The 22,817-nt window shown below is 47.4% G+C and overlaps 1 protein-coding gene across 3 annotated transcripts in view; it reads left to right on the forward strand.

The window, feature by feature from the left end:
- OSBPL3 (oxysterol binding protein like 3) overlaps positions 1-22,817 on the forward strand; it is a 127,235-nt gene that overhangs the window by 62,039 nt on the left and 42,379 nt on the right. For all 3 annotated transcript variants that reach the window (XM_054020140.1, XM_054020142.1, XM_054020141.1), the window contains exons 6-11: positions 149-319; positions 12,304-12,430; positions 13,178-13,281; positions 14,136-14,228; positions 15,003-15,156; positions 19,765-19,895. In XM_054020140.1, coding sequence (XP_053876115.1) covers positions 149-319; positions 12,304-12,430; positions 13,178-13,281; positions 14,136-14,228; positions 15,003-15,156; positions 19,765-19,895 — 780 coding nt within the window. The remainder of the gene's footprint in view (positions 1-148; positions 320-12,303; positions 12,431-13,177; positions 13,282-14,135; positions 14,229-15,002; positions 15,157-19,764; positions 19,896-22,817) is intronic.

Consider the following 22,817-nt stretch of genomic DNA (forward strand, 5'->3'; position numbering starts at 1 on the left):
CTATTTAACAGGCACACTTTATTGATGCTTTGTCAAGAATTCAGAACCCCTTGTGGCCACCTTGTAAGAAATAGGAAAAAATAAGATCTAGTTTTGTCTAATAATTTAAGGTTGACTCCCTGTCATATAACTTAACTATTTTCTGTAGGTGAAATCTCAGGAACTGTTTGACGAATGGGTAGCAAAACTGCGGCACCACAGAATGTATCGTCAAAATGAAATTGCCATGTTTCCACACAATATCAATAATCATTTCTTCCCAGCGTCCTCTACCGCAGACTCTGTACCCGGTGTGTTCGACTCTGTCTCAAGTAGAAAGGTAATGATGAGCTTTCATCAAGGATTAATGTAGCTTGATTTCTCTATCAGTTTGTGTAAAGACCGTAACTAAGTTTTTGGTTGGGTAACGGTTTGGTGTAAGATGTAAACAGTAAAATGGTCTAATGCAGGCAGTCTCAACCTTTTTCATTCTGAGGCCCTCTTTCCCCCCCCCCCCCCCAAAAAAAAAAAAATGCTATAAAAACTCCACAAACCACCTGTCCCACAACAACTGATTATCTGCATATAAAAGCCAGGACTGGTGTTAGGGGGTAGCAAGCAGGGCAATTGCCTATGGCCCCCATGCCACAAGGGCCCCTGCGGAGCTAAGTTGCTCAGGCTTTGGCTTCAGCCCCAGGTGGCAGGGCTCAGGGCCCCAGGTTTCAGCCCCATGTGGTGGGGCTTTGGCTTTCTGCTGTGGGCCCCAGTGAGTCTAACAGTGGCCATGCTTGGTGGACCCCCTGGAACCTGCTCATGGCCCCCCAGGGGGCCCTGGACCCCTGGTTGAGAACCACTGCTCTAGAATACTGTAAAGTTATCCTGTTTTTTTAAAATATCATTGTTTAAAGTTTTATTAAAATATAATTTTTGTTTGCTTCATTTAAACGGTAACAAGGCCAGTGTTGGAAAAGTTATAATTGGTTAATGGTTGCATAATAAATATCTTTGGTACACATGAATTTTGCTGTCAGAATGGGAAAAGTAACTAGATTTTTACTTTAAATTTAAGCTTTGTCCATTTATGCTACAGTGGTGAAAATTTGTGGGTTTAACATTAAAACTTAGATACTTTCATGAAATTATTTGCTATAAGAACTACAAAACATTAGCAATACAATATTATGATAAGTATTTAGGCTTCCTTTAAAAATGTGCAGTGATGATAAAACTGTAAAGCATAAATTTGCCAATGTGTTTAATTGACACACAATTTTCTTGGAGATGAGTTGTCCACAGAGATTCTAGTGTTAGCATGTATGCACCGCATGTGCACGAGATTGGATTCTTTTGGCCAGCAGTGGGTATTGGGGCCAGGCCTGCACCGTAGATATCCTTGTGCTAACCGCCCCATATGCGCACACTCTTCAGGGAATAAAGGGCAGAGGGTCCCTTGGTTCCTTCGTACCACCTTCAAAACTCCTGCAGTGTTTGCCTGCTTTTCTGTATACTGTGCTAGTGTTAATTAGCTAGTACTCTAACTAGTAAATAATTAGTGAGTTATTGCCCATTTTTTAAAAACAAATATCAGTTTAGGCTAGACGCACTCATCCTACCGATATAGCAGAAACTTTAAGACCTGTCAATACTGGCCACTTCTGGTGCCTACTCTCCGTAGGATAGGGACATGCAGAGTGTTTTGGGGAGCATTTCACTCTTTCTCTAGCTACACCCGGAAAACTAGAGAAGCCCATCTAAAGCTGTTCCACTTTGAGAGCTCGATCCACCCCGCCTGGGACACTGAAGGAAGGTCGGAAATGGACCAATGTAATCTGGGCAGCCCCTTTCTATTAGTGCAGTGGTGGGCCAAGATTCTAATCTGCGCTCCCGGACCACTTCTTCTAAGAGGCTTCGCCTGCTATTCCAGCGTTGACAACTTCTGATGGGCAGAAAAGAGCACCACTGCAGGGCCAAGGTAGGTGCAGGTCACCTTTTCCCAGGCCTAGCAAGCAGAGACATAAGCCATCAAACTTCTGGCTTGGCTTGGTTTAAGCTTAAATTTAGGCTCAATCTCCTAAGGGCCAAAAGCATAACCAGGCCTCTTGAAGTACCCTAGTATCAATTACCAAGACCGCATCAGCAGTACTCCCAGAGTGTATGGACCTCTCTCTCTACTAGTTCTTCGGCATCAGTCTCAACACTGAGTACCTTGGTATCCAGAGCCTTGGCACTGAATGTCTCGGTACCCAGAGTCCTGGTACTTATTACCTCCATACCTGTCATCTCAAAACAGTGTTCCCCAGTACCAGCTATCTTGTTACCCAAAGCATACGCTGTACCCAAGTGACTTAATTGTGAGCCCAGTACCCAAGTCACCCCTCCTTAAAAGATTGAAGGTGATGATTTTCAAGCCACCAGCTTCTGAGTTATCAGTTCATCGTGTTAAGAAAGTATTTCCAGTGGGGTGGGCAGCCATACTCTAGAAAGGCTGCATCTTCTACTGTCTCCAGAGCTAGATCCTCCTCCCCGAAGAGGTAATATAGGTCGATTCAGCCATGCCATCTAGTGCAGTCTCAAATACTGGTAAGGCAAGAGTTGGAAAGTGAGGAAGAGCATTAGCTGCAAGGGGGAAAACATCTGGTCCTCCTTGCCATCTCTGCATCCTCCCTAAACAAGGCAGTGAATCCTGCTATGTTTTCCTCAGTGGATGGCTTCAGGGTGTTCCAGGAAAATGGCAGAGACCCTGGATATACTACTGGAGGTGGTACAGAAAACCATGTCAACTCATGGACATCTAACACCTTTCCACATCTGGCAGGCTCACCAGGCCCATAAAATAAGGGGCGACTGGAGCCTGCAACATCTGTTCTGGTCACACCCAAGTGAGCCGATAGATCATTTTCAGATACTAGTCCCTTTCCAGGGAATTTAGATATTTCTATTCATACCCACTATTGGGTTGGCTTGCAGTGGCCACTGTCCAGGAAACACAAAAACAGGGACCTCCCAAATGAATACCCTGAGAGAAGACCCCAAAGAAATTGCACCTCTTTAGGTGTCAGTATACTCATCAGCCAGCATCCAGATGCATATAACTAATTATCAGGCCCTCCTCTCCAAGTATGGGATAAGTTGTCTAGCTTGTAGATAAGCTTCCAAAAGCACATCAAGAGAAGATGAAGGTCCTATTGCTGGAGGACCAATTGACGGTCTCTGCTGAACACATTTGACATATGTAATATGGCCACATTGGTGACCATGAGTAGGTCTTCCTGGCTCTAGTCTGTACGGATCCCCTGGAAGGTCTAAACAACAATCAAGGACCTTCCATTGGCGGGCAGTGAACCTCTTAATTCTTCTTCGAGTGCTTGCTCATATCCATTCCATTAGGTGTGTGCGCGCCGCGTGCACGATCGTCGGAAGATTTTCTACCCTAGCAACACCGGCGGGTCGGCTGTGGAGCCCCCTAGAGTGGCGCCTTCATGGCGCTGAATATATACCCCAGCCGACCCGGCGCCCCCTCAGTTCCTTCTTACCGCCCCTGACGGTCGTTGGAACTGTGCAGCGCGGCATAGCTGTTCTCCACTCTCCCTAGCTTAGTTAGTTATTCGCAGTTGTAGTTATAGTTATAGTTCTAGTGTTTGTAGTTTAATAGTTAAATAGTTTAAAGTTGTTAGATTTGTTATAATAGTCCAGGGGACTAAGGGGGTCGTCGCCCCCTTTCTCCCCCGGCCGCGGGCCCGGGCTCATGCCCAGAGCTCCCGGCTTCAAGCAGTGCGCCTCCTGCGCTAAACCTATGCCCACGAGCGACCCGCACGACTCCTGTCTGAAGTGCCTGGGAGAGTCCCACCAAACAGATAAGTGCAAGATCTGTAAGGCCTTCAGACCAAGGACCAAGAAAGAGCGGGACTTTCGGCTCCGGCAACTCCTGATGGAGGCGGCACTTAGCCCGGACACTCCTTCTACGAGCCAGGCCCAGGCACCTAGCGCCTCGGTGCGCAGTGCCCCAGCAGCACCGGCAATGCCGACAACGCGGGCGGTGTCGGACAAACCTCCCCGGCACCGGACCTCGTCGGCACCGCAGCAGGCACCTCGGCGCCGGTCATTATCCCCGGGGCATAAAAAAGCCCATAAGACGGGGACCTCTGTACCGAAGACGCCGGCTCCCCCAGTGCCAGGGGTAGAGCCGAGTGCGCCGGTGGAGCACCGGAAACAGGTGCCTCCAGCACTGTCGACTCCGGCACCGAGGCCGTTGAGTCCGGTGCAGATAGCGTCTCCACCGAGACCGGCGGTAATACAACTCCCGTCGACTCCGGAGACCTTCGTGGCGGCGAGAGACTTGATAGCTCTCACGGAGCCGGCACCGCCTCAACCACTGGCACCGACGGCACCGTTGACCCACCCGGTCCAGTCAAGGGGGAAACCTGCCTTGATGCGCCCTCCATCACAAGGGCTGGAACCTCGGCACCGGTCCAGGTCCAGAAGCAGGTCCCCACGCCGCTCGCAGTCCCGGCACCGAATATCACCTCGGCACCGGTCGTACTCGCGGCCAAGATCTTCGTCGCGGCACCGGTCTACGTCTCGGCACCGCTATGATCGTCGGCACCGATCAACGTCGAGACGTAGTTCTCGGCACCGCTACGGTCGACGCTCGACGTCGAGAGGCCGCTCCCGGCACCGGGCATACTCCAGGTCCTCGGCGAGGTCCAGATCCGGCTCCCGGCACCGACGAGGTCATCGGCACCGATCGCGGTCCCGGCACCGTTCGCCGGCACCGCGCAGAGATAGATCATCTCCGGACCGGTACCGTGCGGCACCGCAGCCCACGGGGGTCGTTTCATCTCTCTCGGCACCGCCATGGCCGTCAAGATCGGTGTCTCGCTCCTCGGAGGACCTGTCGAGATCGGCATACCCCCCTCAAGGGCAAGCCGAGGAACGGAACTTGGGCCATTGGCAGGAGATGGCAGAGGACCACTCTCATGGACCATCTCACTGGTCATTTTGGACCCCGTGGGCGTACCACCAGGAGCAAGGGGCTCCAATACCATCGACCTCTCGCTCGGGTCACTCGGTTAGAAGGGCCCCAGAATCCACCATCTCTCGGCCTCCGCCAGGGGGCATGGAGGCTTCCGTGTCCACGCCACCTGACACCATAGACCCGAGTACAGGTGATGCTCCGGCCCAAGAGCAGGGGGATCAGGACCCCCCCTTGGATCCAGTACCACCGGAGGCGTCTTCCTCCTCCTCTCCGGATGAGGCAGTGGCGGGCACTTCATGTACAGGTCCCCCTCCGATAGATCTTCGGGCTCACCAGGATCTCCTGCGTAGGATGGCCCGTAATATGGACCTGCAGGCGGAGGAGATAGTGGAAGTACAGGACCCTATCATGAACATCCTCGGAGCGGATGCCCCATCGAGGGTGGCGCTACCCCTGATCCGCACGATACAAACCAATGCGGATACGATATGGCAAACTCCTGCCTCTATCCCACCCACAGCGAGAGGGGTGGAAAGGAAGTACTTTGTCCCGTCTAAGGACTACGGGTACTTGTATACCCACCCCCAACCGTGTTCACTGGTGGTGGAATCAGTGAACGCACGAGAGCGCCACGGCCAGCAGGCTGCAGCGCCTAAATCAAAAGAGGCTAAGCGGCTCGATTTGTTTGGCCGTAAGGTTTACTCAGCCGGAGGGCTGCAACTTAGAGCGGCGAACCAACAGGCGCTATTGAGCCGTTACAATTTTAACTCCTGGAACTCTATGGGGAAGTTTAAGGAGTTGATTCCCCAAGAGTCCAGGGAAGAGTTTGGAGCCATGGTAGAGGAGGGTAAGAAGGTGGCTCGGACCTCCTTGCAGGCCTCCTTGGACATAGCAGACTCAGCTGCGAGGACCCTGGCTTCGGGTATCGCTATGCGCAGGATCTCCTGGCTTCAAGTTTCGGGTTTGCCTCCGGAGCTACAGCAAACCCTACAGGATCTGCCCTTTGAGGGACATGGATTGTTCTCGGACAAGACGGACTCTCGCCTGCAGAGCCTCAAGGACTCGAGAACAATCATGCGCTCCCTGGGGATGCATGTTGTGGGCCCTCAGCGCAGACCATTTAGGCCGCAGCCTCAGCGCTTCTACCCCCCCCCGCCTCGTCAGAGACAGGACTCGACCCGGAGGCGAGGGCGAGGTGGTAGAAGAAGGTGGGCCAGCCCTCAACCCGGCCAGAACCAGGGGCCACCTAGACCACCTTCAGGCCCCAGGCAGAACTTTTGAAGGTGCGGTCGAGGACGGCGCCCCAGTCATCCCCCAGGATCCAGCCCCCTCCTTTCGGGATCGTCTCTCCCACTTCCACCGTGCTTGGTCCCTTATAACTTCGGACCGTTGGGTCCTCCGCACAGTGGAGAGGGGATACACTATCCAGTTTTCTTCTATCCCCCCCTCCCACCCCCCTTCCCCGTCCCTCTTCAGGGACCCTTCTCACGAGCAACTTCTTATACAGGAGGTTTCCACGCTCCTTGCTATGGGGGCCATAGAGGAGGTTCCAGTAGAGTTAAGGGGCAGGGGATTTTATTCCCGTTACTTCCTGATCCCCAAGTCCAAAGGAGGTCTGCGGCCCATCTTGGACTTGCGCAGACTCAACAAATTCGTAGTAAAGTTGAAGTTCCGCATGGTCTCTTTGGGGGCCATTATCCCTTCCCTCGATCCTGGAGACTGGTTCGCCGCCCTCGACATGAAAGGCGCATACTTTCACATCTCAATTTACCCACCTCACAGACGCTTCCTGCGATTCGTGGTAAACATGGTGCACTACCAATTTGCAGTCCTTCCCTTCGGCCTATCCTCGGCCCCAAGAGTGTTCACGAAATGTATGGCTGTCGTGGCAGCGTACCTTCGTCGGCAAGGGATACAGGTGTTCCCGTACCTAGACGACTGGCTGGTACGCGGTCGCACCAAGGAGCAAGTTCAAGCTCACGTCCACATAATAGTGCACACATTCAACGAGTTGGGCATCCTACTCAACAAGGACAAATCCACTCTAGAACCTACCCAGAGAATAGAATTCATAGGCGCAGTTCTAGACTCCAGACGTGCACAAGCCATCCTGCCAGACAACCGATTTGGCACCATCACGAGCCTCATTCAAGGGCTCCAGGCGTTCCCAACTACCACGGTGAGGTCGTGCCTTACCCTGCTGGGTCACATGGCCTCCTGCACGTACGTAACCAGGCATGCCAGACTTCGGCTTCGCCCACTCCAGACCTGGGTGTCGTCAATATATCGACCAAATCGGGACAGCCTGAACATGGTGGTCACGGTCCCGATCTCGGTCCTGACCTCCCTCACCTGGTGGCTAGATCACAATGTGGTCTGCGAGGGGATGCCATTTCACGCCCCACAACCCTCTCTGCACCTGGTCACAGACGCTTCATCTCTGGGTTGGGGCGCCCATCTCAACGAACACCATACCCAGGGCCTGTGGACTGCACCCCAGCTAGCCCTGCACATCAATGTTCGGGAACTGATGGCGGTGCGCCTGGCGTGCCAGGCATTTCTCAACCTCCTACGTGGCCGATGTGTGTTAGTTCTCATCGACAACACCACGGCCATGTTTTACATCAACAAGCAAGGAGGAGCACGTTCGTCAATTCTATGCCAAGAGGCCATTCGCCTGTGGGACTTCTGCATCGCCCACTCAATCCATCTCACGGCATCGTTCCTCCCTGGAGTCCAGAACACTCTAGCGGACCGACTCAGCAGGTCCTTCCAGACGCACGAGTGGTCTATCCGTCCGGACATCATACATTCCATCTTCCGGAGGTGGGGGTTTCCCCAGATAGACCTGTTTGCATCTCGAGACAACAGGAAGTGCCACGTGTTCTGCTCCCTGCAAGGTCGAGCTCCGGGCTCCCTCTCGGATGCGTTTCTCCTTCCCTGGAAAGACCACCTGTTTTATGCCTTCCCTCCGTTTCCTCTGGTCCACAAGGTACTGTTAAAATTGCGCAGAGACCAGGCACAGGTAATTCTGGTCGCTCCAGCGTGGCCGAGACAACATTGGTACACCACACTGTTGGAACTCTCGGTTCAGACACCGATCCCGCTTCCGTTGTGTCCGGATCTCATCTCTCAGGACCACGGCCGGCTGCGTCACCCCGACCTGCAATCACTCCACCTCACGGCGTGGCTGCTCCATGGTTCACCCAGGCAGAGCAGCAATGCTTGCACCAACAGATTCTGCTGAGCAGTAGGAAGCCCTCAACACGCACCACGTACCTGGCCAAGTGGAAGCGGTTCTCCTGTTGGTGCGAACAACGAGCCATGTCCCCGTTGCAGGCACCCATTCCTCTCATTTTGGAATATCTCCTCTCCCTAAAACAGCAGGGGTTGGCGATATCTTCAATTAGAGTTCACCTGGCCACTATATCGGCCTTTCACCCAGGGGAACTCGCGTCCTCGGTATTCTCTAACCCGATGGTCGTTAGATTCCTCAAGGGCTTAGACCGGATGTACCCACAACAACGTCAGCCCGTTCAGACGTGGGACCTCAACCTGGTTCTCTCCAAGCTCACAGGTCCTCCATTCGAGCCACTGGCCACCTGTTCACTTTTGTACCTATCCTGGAAGACAGCCTTCCTTGTAGCCATCACCTCAGCAAGGCGCGTTTCTGAACTCAGGGCGCTTACATCCGAGCCCCCTTATACAGTTTTCCATAAGGATAAAGTGCAGCTTCGTCCACATCCTGCCTTTCTCCCTAAGGTGGTTTCTCCTTTTCATATCAACCAGGACATCTTTCTCCCGGTCTTTCATCCCAAACCACATGCCACTCGCCAGGATCAACGTTTGCATTCCCTGGACGTACGAAGGGCCCTGGCCTTCTATATTGACCGCACAAAGCACTTTAGAAAGACGACACAACTCTTCGTTGCAGTGGCCGACCGAATGAAAGGCTCACCGGTCTCCTCACAACGCCTATCCTCCTGGATTACGTCTTGCATCCGGACTTGCTATGACCTGGCAGGTGTCTCAGCACCGCACCTCACCGCTCACTCCACGAGGGCCCAGGCTTCCTCTACGGCTTTCCTGGCACAAGTTCCGATCCAGGACATTTGTAGAGCAGCGGTTTGGTCATCAGTCCACACATTTACAGCTCACTATGCACTAGTGCAGCAGTCCAGAGACGATGCTGCTTTCGGATCAGCGGTTTTGCACACAGCAATGTCTCACTCCGACCCCACCACCTAAGTTGGGCTTGGGAGTCACCTAATGGAATGGATATGAGCAAGCACTCGAAGAAGAAAAGACGGTTACTCACCGTTGTAACTGTTGTTCTTCGAGATGTGTTGCTCATATCCATTCCAAACCCGCCCCCCGTCCCCAGTGTCGGAGTAGCCGGCAAGAAGGAACTGAGGGGGCGCCGGGTCGGCTGGGGTATATATTCAGCGCCATGAAGGCGCCACTCTAGGGGGCTCCACAGCCGACCCGCCGGTGTTGCTAGGGTAGAAAATCTTCCGACGATCGTGCACGCGGCGCGCACACACCTAATGGAATGAATATGAGCAACACATCTCGAAGAACAACAGTTACAACGGTGAGTAACCGTCTTTTCTAGGATGGATGAGACCCTCCGTTCCTTGAGACTTGAGGGCAACTGTGTTCTTGAGACTGGAACACAGCGGCCCAAAGTAGGAAGCAAACATGTCAACAATCATCCTTCAAGCAGTACTTCTCTGCCTAGTACTGTTGTCAGCCCCAGAGGACGTCGGAGACACAAGAAAGATGTAGCTGAAGCAGGAGAAGTAGAAGAAGTTCCACTAGAGATGACCCTCTGCCCCTCTCTCTGCTGTTGAACACGCTGTGGTGTCCACCAGGCAGCAGGTCTGATGCCAATAGCTGCACTTACAATATGACCCTAAATAGGAATGTATTTTCCCACTCTACAATGGTCAGGTTCCTTAAGAACCCTCATTCATGTATTTCTCCAGTTCAGGAGCTTCCCTCCCCCTTGGGACCTCAATATACTATTAGCAGGGTTGTTGGATTCTCCCCTCCCTTTCCCCGTTGAGCCAAAGCTATTTCAGAAGTCTGGGTGAACCTATTCATTCATCTCCCAGTATTCTTCCCCAGGCCTCGCTCGACCTTTGGGGAAGCAAAACTTCACCCACTTGATGGATTAAGGGCACTGTTTCTTTACAATGATGGGACAAAGCCATACAGTGATACAGAAACATACCTAGACTGTTTGTAGCCTTTGCAGGGACAGGGCCGGCTCTACCATTTTTGCCACCCCAAGCCAAAAAAAAAAAGCGCCCTAAATGCCGAAGCCAAAAAAAAAAAAAAAATCGACCTGGACTGTGCCGCCCCACGAATGGACGGAATGCCGCCCCTTAGCATATGCCGTCCCAGGCACGTGCTTCCTCCGCTGGTGCCTGGAGCCGGCCCTGTGCAGGGAGGGTCCTTTCAGACTAGGTAAATGGGTCTCCAACTGCATAAGGATGTGTTGTGAGTTAGCCAGGCTAAAGCCAACCCCCAAGCACATTGGAGCTCATTTCACTAGAGCTCATGAAGCCTCTGCTGCTTGTTTGAAGAATATCCCTATTTCTGAAATCTGTAAGGCAGCTACAGGGAACTCAGTTCACACCTTTACAAGACGCTATTCTTTTGTAGCGGTGTCAAGATCAAATTCCTGCTTTGGTAGGGCTATCCTGCGATCACTTGTTTAAGTAGGACTCCTACTACCCACCTTCGAGCAGAGACAACCGCTTGCTATGGGCGATCACTCGAAAGAATGGTTACTTACCTTACCTTACAGTACCTGTGGGTCTTTGAGATGTGTTATCTGTGTGGATTCCACGAACTGCCCTCCTTCCCCACTGCTACAGAAACCTACTCCTCTGGGATTCTGTATTGGCAAAGAAACTGAGGATCCACTCCACTCTTTATGCACGCGGGTGGGGAAAATGTAAGGATATCTAGAGCACAGAGGCTCCTCCAATAGGCACTGCTCCCTGAAAGAATCTGATCACATGCATACCAAGAGTGGAACCTGCGTGGATAACACAACTTGAAGAACCAGAGGTACAGTAACATAACTTGTTTATTTTTAATATGAAATACTTTAGTGTACTTCCAATTTATTAACCCAGTTTTGAAGTCAGTGGAGGTATGCCAATTTACACCAGCTGAAGATTTGGCCCATGGTCAATGTTCTGTGTTACACATTTTAATAGCTTGTAGAATGTTTGCATTCTAAGGATTAACGTTCTTTTTGTGAGTCAGTGTGTCCAGCTAGATTGAGCTATAAAAGCGCTTGCTTCCTTCGCTGCCTCCTTTTGGCAACTTCCCCCCTCCATTTGTATATGACTTGTAGGGCAAAAGTAAGTTTCAGGTTATGAATTTTGGAGAAGTAAATGTGGAATATGTGTACAAAGCTGTTCTAAATTGTACATCTTTATAAACTCCATCTGTACATTCCAAAAGGTGGATAACATGTTGTTGTTTACTACACATGGCTGGCTACAGCTTTCTGCAGTGATTTAAAGAACTAGAGCAGCTGTATACATGAATTAATGATAAAGTTACTAATTGATATTTACTGTCTTGGTTCTGACTAAACCAGTTTTTATTTAATACTTATTCTAATGCCAGTATATAAAATCAATAGTATCAATAGATAGTGTTCAGTTTTCTTTCCACCCCCATAAGTAAAAAGGACTAAAGAAAGGGAACAAGCTTATTAATATAAAGGCATGGAGGAGACTTTCATATGAAGATAGATGTAAGGCTTGTATTGCTTAGTTTAAGTTCCTCTGTGTTATTCTAGATAGGATAAGAGTAGGAATAATCCTAGGAATATGAACATTAGTCAGTTCTTCAGATAACATCTGGTGAAACTTGCCCCCCTTTCTTTAAAATCTTCCTAACATTTAAACTATTCATGGTTTGTTCCTTGTTTTGCTGAGTCGGAAATGGAGAGAACATTGAAGGCAGATGATGTGTTATTCAGTTTACTACTCTGACATAATTGGTTTCAAGTGTTAAACCTTTTTAAATCTACTTTTCAGCAAACCTAGTTCTTGTTGATTTTCTTCTGTATTTGGCTTTCTGTTGCTGGTAGCTGCTAGTCAGCTCACTCCCTTATTCAGATTTTCACATGTCCATAAGGGGTGGTATTAAATAAAAAATGTGCATTTCTGTGTTGGCTCATATATTTGTGACACCTTTGGTGCATGTAATCTTCACCAGCGTCTGAACCCGGTCCTCTGCATCTGGATGCCATAATGTATCTTCACCACAATACTAGATTGCCTTTGTATTAATAATTCATTTCTGTTTCTTTGGAACAGGCAGGCAGCATGACAAAACAGAATTCATTGCGAATTGGAAGTAGCTTACAGTTTTCCTGTCCAAGTAGTGAGTCCAGGATTCCCCCTTGGCTACAGTCTTCTGAGGATATGGAAAAATGCTCAAAAGGTAATGTTATCTGAAGGGACTGTAAACTATTAGGTTATTTCAGATTTCCTGAATGTAACTGAAATTGACTGACTGTGTAAGGGCTGTCCTCATGTAGTGTTTACCTCTGAAAATGATGGTGATAGTTTTTTTGTTTGTTTGTTGGGTTTTTTTTAAGTGAATTATGTCCACATTTTATAGGGATAGTAATTTTCGAGTACCTCCATTTTTGGGTGGCCAACATGAGACCTATTAAAGGGGCCTGACTTTTTCAGAAAGTTTTGGGCACCAATCTTCTGATGACCAGGCTTTGAGGTGTCTCAAACTAGGCACCCAGAAATTGAAGCATCCAAAATTCCTAGCCATTTTTGAAAATTTGGGCCTTAGTGAACATCACAAGTGCCAGACATATTTACAGTCCAAGAGCTTGAGGTTCTTTTGAAGTTATTTCTCTATAGAACAAAAATACATGAAAAGCATCAGTTTAAGCTTGCCCCATCAATATGCCTCTATCCTGACCTAGAAGGACCCACCTCTAGGGGTGAGAAGATAGTATGGTCTCCAAGCCTGTGACATGATTGCCCTATCCACTAAGGGGGCTGACTAATGCCAAACTGCGGTAACAATCTTTGTGCTGCTGACACCAATCTGCTACAAACTAGACTGCAAAAACAAGTGAATCAAAGTAAGACTTTAACGGCATGTAAAAAATTACTTCCCGTGTCTCCATTTCTTGGGAGCAACTGAAAATATTCTCTTTCAAAACAGATCTCTCGTATTGTCACACATATTTAATGGAAATGAGCCAGCTGTTACAGAGCATGGAAGTTCTCCATAGGACATGTTCAGCACCTGCTATAAATGCCATGCAGGTCAGTTGTGAAAATTTATTACTGTATATACTCGATCATAAGCCTGTTCGTTTATAAGCCGACCCCCCGCCGCCTGCAACATGGATAAGTAAAAATGGAAAATTTTTATGACCTGTTCATAAGACGACCCTATAATTCAGGGGTCCGCAAACTTTTGCTCCTGATGGACCGGGACAGCAACTGGTGGAGAAATTTTTTTGGGGGGGGGAGAAGCTGGGAGTCAGGGGAGTAACCCCTGTGACCACCTCCCACATAACCCCACCCCTAGCCTGGGACCCCAACACTCTCCCCATCCCATCCCTTCCCACCTTATCTGGGGAGGACCGGGGAGGATGTCTCTGGCCTGGCTGCAGCTGCTCCGGCAGACCGGGCAGCGCAGCCACAGCCTGCTCCGGCGAGTCAGACCGGGTGGCGCGGCCACAGCCTGCTCCAGCGGGCTGGGCTGGGTAGCACGGCCACAGCATACTCCGGTGGACTGGGCGGAGCGGCCCCAGCCCGCTCTGGGCGGCGGGGCCAAGCGGCCCTGCAGCTGCTTCAGAGGCTGGGCGGGGGGGAGCAGTGTGGCCAAAAGCAGAGAGAAACTGGCCCTGTCTCTTCCCTTCTGGCTCTGCTGGCTGTGCTGCCTCTCCTTGCTCCCTCTGCTGGGGGGAGGGGCTGTGTCCCACCTCTCCCTCTCTATACCCGTTCGTAAGCCAACCCCCTTCTCTGGTGCTTCCCTTTTTTACTAAAAAAAATTGGGCTTATGTACGAGTATATACTGTACTTCATGGAAGTGGGAGGTGTGTCAAGATATTGATTCTTCTTAGCAGTATTGTTTTATGACACCTACCGTTATTCTTGTTCCCTGTGTTAAGTGTGGATCTTTTGAAAGTCCAAAAAAGGAAAAAAGAACTCACAGGAGGTGGCGGTCTAGAGTTATTGGGAAAGATGCTAAAGGAATGTTGCAGGTAACTGGAACAGTCTTTTTCCTGCCCCATCCCAACTTTCTCAAAATATTAACTTGCTTATTGATCTTTTCTTGCTCTAGCACTTTTAGAAGGATTCCAATTTCCTTAGATCAGGTAATATGTGAGATTGGATTTCACAGTCCCCTGGGACTCAAAATAGTCATTGAGCAAAATCCTGACGACTTTGACATCCATAGCAAAATTCCCATTGATTTCAAAGTGGCCAAGATTTCACACATGGTCTCAACTGAGCCTCCATTTCTGGGTTCAGAAGCCATTGCAAATCTTACAGTACTATTTAACTGTCTGTTTACCTAATGGCTTCCACAAATCATGTTGTTGGGGAGTTATGAGTTAAAACCAGGGTACAATAAAATTCTCTACAACACTCCTCAGACCAAAAATAATGTTTTCACTAAATTTTTGCCAAATCTCCAAGTTTGAAACCTTTGAGCATGGTCTCTCCTATTCTTTGGTTTGCCAAATGTATTCACCCAGATCACTTGGATCAATCGGTCTTCAGCTGTCACTAATACTGCGCCAATCACAACACGTCCGCCATTCTTCTCGCACTCTTGCCTTCCTTCTCCGCATTCATCTGAGACGTTTAACAATGTCATCTTCCCATCTTCTTGGAGGCATGCAAAAAAACCATTGCTGATCACCAGCTGTTCCTCCCATACTGTTGTCTAAGGCCTGATTTACATTGTCTGCAATGTAAATGTAAAACTTTGGCTTGTCATATTTTACTAACTGGAAATATCCTCCTTGCAGGTACCTACAGTATTTTCTGCCCCCATGCGACTGCATGCTTCCAATCCTAATTTATCTACAATAGATTTTGGGGAAGAGAAAAATTACTCTGATGGCTCTGAAACATCAGAATTTTCTAAAATGCAAGAAGACTTGTGTCACATTGCACATAAAGGTGAGTGAGATTCTGTGCGTTTCTTGTATGGCTATGTGAAGTGTCAGCTAAAATAATGGTGTGATATCTGAGGCTGGCTTATGTAAAAATTCTTAAGTCCTGGATAACTTCACATTTCATCCCCCTGCTTCCCAAGATGTGATGGGCACTGAAATCCGGTGGGCTCAGATCATTAAAAGAGTAGCTTAACTATAAATTACTTTCTTTTCTTCAAAACTTCAGATTTGGAACCAGAGAACAGTCTGAGCCCTGTCCAAGTCCAGAAAATGTTATAGTTTCACATAATTAGAGCCCTGTACAATGCAAAATGTGTATCCACATCTGATAGGGTTACCATACGTCCGGTTTTTCCCGGACATGTCCGGCTTTTCAGCAATCAAACCCCCGTCCAGGGGGAATTGCCAAAAAGCCAAACATGTCCGGGAAAATGCCAGCCGGGCACTTCCCCTCCCGCGGCTGCTCTGCTCCTCCCCTGACTCTTCGGCTCTGTTTAAGAGCCGAGCGCTATGGGCTTTGGGCAGCCCCCATGCCTCCGGACCCTGCGCCGCCAGAGCCCAGGAGAGGAAGTGCCCGGCCGGGGGCGCAGGGTCTGGAGGCATAGGGGCTGCCCGAAGCCCAAGCACTACCAGCTTCACGGTTTGCCGGGCAGCCTCCAGACCCTGCGCCCCCAGCTGGGCGCTTTCCCTCCCAGGCTCCAGCTGCGCTGGGGAAGCGCTGGCCAGGGGCGCAGGGTTTGGGGGCTGCCCGGCAAACCGTGAAGCCGGTAGCGCTCGGGCAGCCCTTTTCACGTGGCTGGGAGTGGGAGGGCGGGGTTGGGGCGGGAAATGGGCAGGGCCAGGTCCCGTGGAGGGTCCTCTTTTTTTTTATTTGTTAAATATGGTAACCCTAACATCTGATCCGCAATCCGTGGCTATAAAGCGAATATCCGCAAATTTGCAGGGCTCTACGCGTAATACGTAAATTGAAACTCATTTTATGTATACTTTTTTAAAAAGTTGATTCTTTTTAAATTGACTTAGATTTTCCTTTAGCTGCTTTTCAGTTCATAATACACTCCAAGTGGTCTCTTTTCAAGGGCAGATCCCCATCAAACTCAATGACCTCAGAGTAATAAGCCGGTCTAAATGGAATTGTTGGAATTTTCACTCCCTGTTGAATGATGGTGGCCTCCCTTTCCCCCCAGTTTTATGTGTAATCGCTCCAGACTCTGTTATCCTGGGAAGAAGCAGTTGTCCTAAAATCAGTTTCTATAAATGCAGCAGTATATTGTACCTGTGTGTATGAGCAAGAAAGTGCCAACTTGCTCACTCTCTTGTGTGTGTTTTTTCTCTCACTCACGCATGCACACACAGTATGCATTCAGGATGATTCTCAGGATTTCAGAGCTAACATTTGTTTGTGATGCAAGGGTTGCTATGGTAGTAACCTATTTTTAGTGAATACAGAAGAGTAAAATTTCATGGTAAGCAACCAGAGGGCTAGCTCAAGCTGTCACTGAACAGCCTTCTCTGCAAAAACTCTTTTCCATAGCTATACTTCGCTAACATGAAATAGCCAGTGTCTGTCTGTCTGTCATCCCTAGCAGTATGTTTTTATTTGGCGGGGGGGGGGGGGGGAATAAGGAGAGTCCTTGTAAGTATCTGGCAGGCTTTTATGAACAGGAAATTTAAAATGACTTTTTTTTGAAGCATTCCACCATTAATAAGGACATCTCACAGAAAACCCACTTTTCCCTGGCTATGCAGCGATGTTGTTATAAACATTCCTCATTTGTTTTTCCCCTGTGGTGGAGGTATGTTTTAGATACTGTACTTACATAAGTGAACTCTCTCACCATTGAGCTTTGCAAAATCAAATGTGGGCAAAATTAGATTTTTTTTTTTTTAAATGCAGTAGCACCAAATAAGATGTTTTAAGAATCTTCTTCCTTGAGATAATCGTGGCAGAAATATTGCCCTCTTAGAAATAAAAATATGCATCATGGCTATAGGCTTTATACTAGAAACCCAAGTGCAAGACCTGTCTTTTTGCTGGGGTGATTGTTGGCTCAGTGTCATTTAATACCCTTTTATGAAGGGTATGTAACATTTTTGTTAATGCTGCTTTATTTCACACTGCCTCATCTCTGCTTCTGAAATAGGAAAATAATGTTTTAAATGGAGGAGAGGATTTTTAACATCAAACAGCACCATCTTAGGCACACTGCGCATATGCTAAGAAGATTGCTCTGGTATATCTCACGAGGGTTGGAAATCAGATTTTGCACAGTGCTGTTAGAACACTACATTCCATTTCTTTCCATGTGATAAGTTATTCCTCTGCTCTTAGTTACCACTGTAAAATTACGAGTGGTATTTCATAAATGGCTTCCATAGGCTTTGCACTGCATATGACACAAAAAGTAATTAGAATTATGACTAGGGTATCTTCTCTGCGTCATAACTATAGGCAAAGATTTTCAAGTTAAGCACCTAAAACCACTAGTCCCTTTTGTAAATCTTGAGTGCAAGTCTCTTGGACCCAGTACCTGAGTCTGATCCCTTGGTTTTAACTCAAAAGACTCACTGACAGCACAGACAGAGCTGGCTGTACAGCACTGTAGGTTTCCTCCCGGTAGGGGCTGAGCCTACAGCATTCAGTTTTGATGGTCACTGGGAATTGTGAACGTTCATCCCCTTTTATGATCAAGCCCTTTTAGAGCTTTTTTTTTTTTTTTTTTTTACTGCACCGTAAACCTGGGCTCTTACTCGTGTGTTGCCCCAACATCTCTCCCATCCACACCTACAAACCTCTGATCTGAGTTGGTGTTTTACACCCCAGCTAACTGGTCCATCCAGTGGTATAGGCCTGGGTTAAGCTTTCACTTGGGATGGTAACCTGTCCATTTTTCAGTGAGGGCACAGGCTAAGCCAGTCAGGGACTGATTTTTCTCCAATGCCTCCCAGTTTCTCTCCCCCCCTCCCCGCCCCCATGCCCAGAAGGACAGACAAGTTCTCCCATGATTCACTGAGCAGTTTAACATACTGCAGTGCTCAGAACCATGTGCCCAAAAGTCCTAGTGATACATACAGATGAGTGCAGCACCAGTCTTGACTCAGTAACTTAAGAACAACTTTGCAATGTGACCACTCTCACCTGAGCTAGGCTGACACGGGTGCCGATTGCCCAAGCTAACTCTGCAGTGATGACGTACCCTTGGTAGAGCTAGTTGCTTTCCTCTCCATTTACCTTTTCATTTGGCTCTGTCATCCTCACTTCTCTCAAATCTTAAGCCCCCACCTCCTCTGTGAGCATGTGAATGTAGTGTTGCCAACTCTCAGTTTTGTTGCAAGTCTCATGATATTTGGTCCTACCATAAATCCCCAGTTCCTGGAGTCAAATGAATGCTGTAATTCTCATGCAGTGTTTTTTAACAAGTTTCTAGCCAACATGGTTGAAAAGAAGCTTGAAAAAAATTAACCCGTGTACCCACAAAAACCAGAAGGCAAATAAAAGGATTCCAAAATATATTATTACTTGACGTCTTATGCTTGTTAAGTTGATCTCATGAAATTTTGGGGCCTGCTCATGATTTGTGAACACTTGAGGTTAGCAACACAGAGGTAGGAATGGAAATAGAAGTGTGAAGTTTGCATAGCATGCAAGTTACCTACTAAACAAATTCAATATTTCGTTGTTTGGTCCATTTAGTTCTTGTAACTTAAATTGAAATATCCCCACACCAATAAATACAGCATGGCCCAATACCACAGAGCCCTGTTCATGAACAAACTATTAGCCTGTCCACAGTTGGATTGCTTACCCTGTGAATCAGTTAGCCCAGGTTAGCGTGTCTCCTTCATTTTTCACTGGAAATGTTACTTATTCAAGGAACGTAGGCTAGATCCTCAAGTTTTTGGAGACTAAATCCATACTGAGGAAGGGAAGCAAGTTAATGTAGTACATGCAGTTACAATGCTACCATTTATAATAAAGAATCATAATACTTTGACTCTGAAAATACAGGAGCACAGAGCATTTGTCATCTAATAAATACTTAATTTGCAATATTGTGGAAATTGTAGATCCTTCAATATTAGGCGTCTATCCAGGCAATTTTGCCGGCCAGCCAGCTGGCTGATGGCGGGATCCCCGGCCATCCCAGGCAGCTGACAGCCAGGGCTCCCATTATCAACCCCATGCATTGACTGTAATATAGCTGCAGCAAAATGTCTGGTTATCAAAAAAAATTAGCAGGCATAACATAACATTTGAGGGTTTATATTGTTCCAGCAAATTTTTTTCTTTAAAAAAAAAAAAGTCTTTTCTGGCTTTTCCAAATTACCACAATTAATAAAGGTCCATTATTACTTTACTTTTTCTATGTCTTGTCCGTAACTCAGCAGCAATTATTTGACAATCATCCAATTCAAGTAGGGCCTTAATAATAAGCATTTTTCCTAGTAAAAAACCAGGTCTTAGGCAAGGTTACCCAAGGTTATCTTTAGTGCTCTGTCCCCACAAGTCTTGTTTGTCACTGTATGTTAAGCTGCCTTGAAATGTTTCACAACTTGCTATACAACTGGTGGCATTTTTCTAACTGTCTGCTTTTTAAAAAAATTATTTTAGCTTACTTCACCTTAAAGTCGGCTTTTAGTACAATCTCGGTTGAAAGAGAGAAACTGAAGCAGCTGCTGGAACATGATGCAGCCTCATCTCCATCTGCACAAATAGCTGGGTTGAAGAATGCCTTATCATCCGTAAGTAATATGTCGAGTTCAGTGAAATTCAGAGGGATTGGTTATAACCGTTCATAAGATCTCTCATTCTTCAGTATCTTGGGTTATATTTGTATCTTATTAATACTAAAGCAAACAAACTATGTATTTGGTGTTTCATATAATCCACTTATTCCAAACCTTGGAGGTGTGGATGTGCCCTCAAATCAACAGAACATTACTGTGAAGAGTTCATCTATCAATCATGTATTGGAAATATTCTGTTGAATCAGAGCTGCTGTTTGACAGTGATCCAGAGTTACTGTTTTCTCTAATTTGGTGCTTCATATTATACTAACAATATAAATGGTTGTTGGAAACTGCATAACCCGATTGGTCATAGCTGTGAAATTATTCATAATCCTAGCTGTGAAATTATGAAACCATGTGGCATTATATACAGAACGGTCAGAGAGCAGACTCTAATTTAAAAATTTCTATTTTATTTTTACCACCAAGGTGTGGGGAGGTTTGTATTACAGCAGTCAGGCATTGCACAACATGCTTTGGCCTAAAGTCATTTCTTGGGCGGCTGAAGACTTTGGCTGCCCCTGCTAAACGAATTGAAATGCAACTAAAAAACAGTAGTTCTGCTTTCGCTAATGCTTTTTTATAATTCAGCATTGATCAACTTTCTTTGCTGGACTCAGGTGAAGAAAAGACTGCTATAAAATACAATCCCTGGACTGGCACCAGCCTAGTCTCAAGCAGTCAATTTGAGATTGATTTTGAGATTCCCACTCCCAAGACTGTTGGTGATCAAACTCCCGAGATTCACAGTGGTTGATCTTCAGAGAAGGGAAAGTTGTCATCGCCACTCTTTTAGATGTAACTTATCTTGCAGTCTTCTGGTTGGAGGCAGTGGTGACTCTGCTGTGGGTGAACTGATAGAACTGGGTGCACAGCTAGAGTTAGCACAGGTGATAACTACCATTCGCTTTCCAGAATCTCCGTTTATGGAAAGAGTTTCTAGCTCATAGCGTTTCTGCTAGTCCAACTTCTAGCTGCCTCCTCTCTCCACAGAAACCAGAGGCAGCTGAAGCTTCTTGCATGCCAGCTGTGTTCATTTGACCACACCTTTCTGTTTGACTCCCATGAGGCCTGTTTCTGACAGCTAGATAGGTCACAGCTGTACAAGCTGTCATCTTCCAGAGTTATTTTCTTACTACTTTTAAATCTGCAAGGGAAAAAAATGCTTAGTTTAGGCTCTCTGTGCAGAGTGAACAGTCAGTTAACTGTGTAACCTTTTCCCAAAAGGCTAAATATTGATCTTCAGCTGCTTCCTCTTGGATTTCCCCGTGAAACACGCTCTACCAGCTCCCATCCCCTGCTGTTGCGTAATAAGGCTAAAAAAAGGAACGCTGCACCGAAAAGAGTGCTCAGTCTGTGAAGCTCCACACTCCTCAGCTCAGAATCCACTGAGACCTGTTCTCCGCCTGTAAATCCAGAGAAAGTGATGCTACAGCAGTAACCTGATCATCCCATGCAGCAGGGAATGTTCAGGAAGAAGCCAGGCGCTTCCTTTGCAGGCATTTGGAAGGGTGGATGTACACATCAAGAGTGCAGCAGTTATGTTCCAAGTACCAAAACTCTTCCTGGCTAAGACCTGCTTCCTTTTAAAGAGAGCGCCAGCCAAAATCCCCACAGCCCTTACCAAGATGTTTAAAGGGATTTCTGGACAGCCTGAGCTAAGTGCTCAGAGTACTAGGCTCTGAAGGTGATCAGGTAGATTTAAAGAGAAATAAATCACTTCTTCTTTCTTCCTGGCTCTGGAGAGAGGGAGGCTGAAAGACAAACTCACTCCTACCTTAAATCCTGTAAAAGGCACTCCGCTCACAAACCAAAGGTACTCTCTCCTGCTGAGAAGGCAATAATCCTGTCCTTCACAAACAGACCAAGAAGAGCAAATAATCAAAGAAAAATCTGTCTCCTTGGGCTGAACACTACAGGAAGGACAACATTCTGCAGCAGACCATGAAAATCAGGAAGAGGATACATAGCAAAGGTGTCAGTTCTCTTTCTTTCTGTCCCTTGCTTATGTGACACTGTAGACTAGTAATAGCTAGAGCTGTACATCCAGCCAGTTGAAGGGGAAAGATAAATACCTACCTTCTGAATTCAAACTTGTTGATTCTTGATGGTGTGTCTGTGTTGTCTTCCCTCCTCCATCATTTCTTCCCAACCCCCCAAAAATCATGAATAGATCCAAGAAGGAATGTCTTGGTGGGAGAGGAGGGAGATGAGTAAACAAGGGAGGTTTCTGAAATCCAGGATCAAGGGGGTGGAAAAATCTGGTCCAGATCCTGAAAGAAGACTCCGTGATGGTTTTCGTAGCTGGGGCTATGGTGCTCCCATCAGAAGGTGATTTTTCTTTCTAGTAAACACAGTCACGCAAGAACTGAAAATATGCTTTTTAAGGACTCTGCGGCCTTCATCATCAAATACTGACACCTACTTGCTTTGCAAGAGTGGTGTTGTACTGGTGAAATCATCTCAAAAATACAGACCTCTCATCAACCCAGAGGATTTTTTTGCCCTCTTATGGATAATGTCAGTGTCCACATTTTTCATAGGACACTAAATATATGCAGTGTTTTTCACCCCCAGGGCTGTGGTCTGCAAAACAGTGGTTAGGGGAGGCTACTGTCGCTGAGACCATGGACAACAGAGACTCACTGAAAAAGCCAATCATTATTCCTGTAAGCTTGCCTGGTGGTCATTTCCATAATAGGGTTGTCAGGAATCCATCTGCACCTGTTCCTGGATGAGATACTGAAAAGAGCCGGCTATCTCCAGGAAACACTGGAGAAAGTATTGGCAGGGAATATAGAAACATGCAAATGACCCTTGTCAAATTATTCTAAGAGCCAAAGGAAATATTTCAAATCCAGTTATAGAAAGCAG

Source organism: Malaclemys terrapin, chromosome 2 (genome assembly GCF_027887155.1).
Source record: "Malaclemys terrapin pileata isolate rMalTer1 chromosome 2, rMalTer1.hap1, whole genome shotgun sequence".
NCBI lineage: Eukaryota > Metazoa > Chordata > Testudines > Emydidae > Malaclemys > Malaclemys terrapin.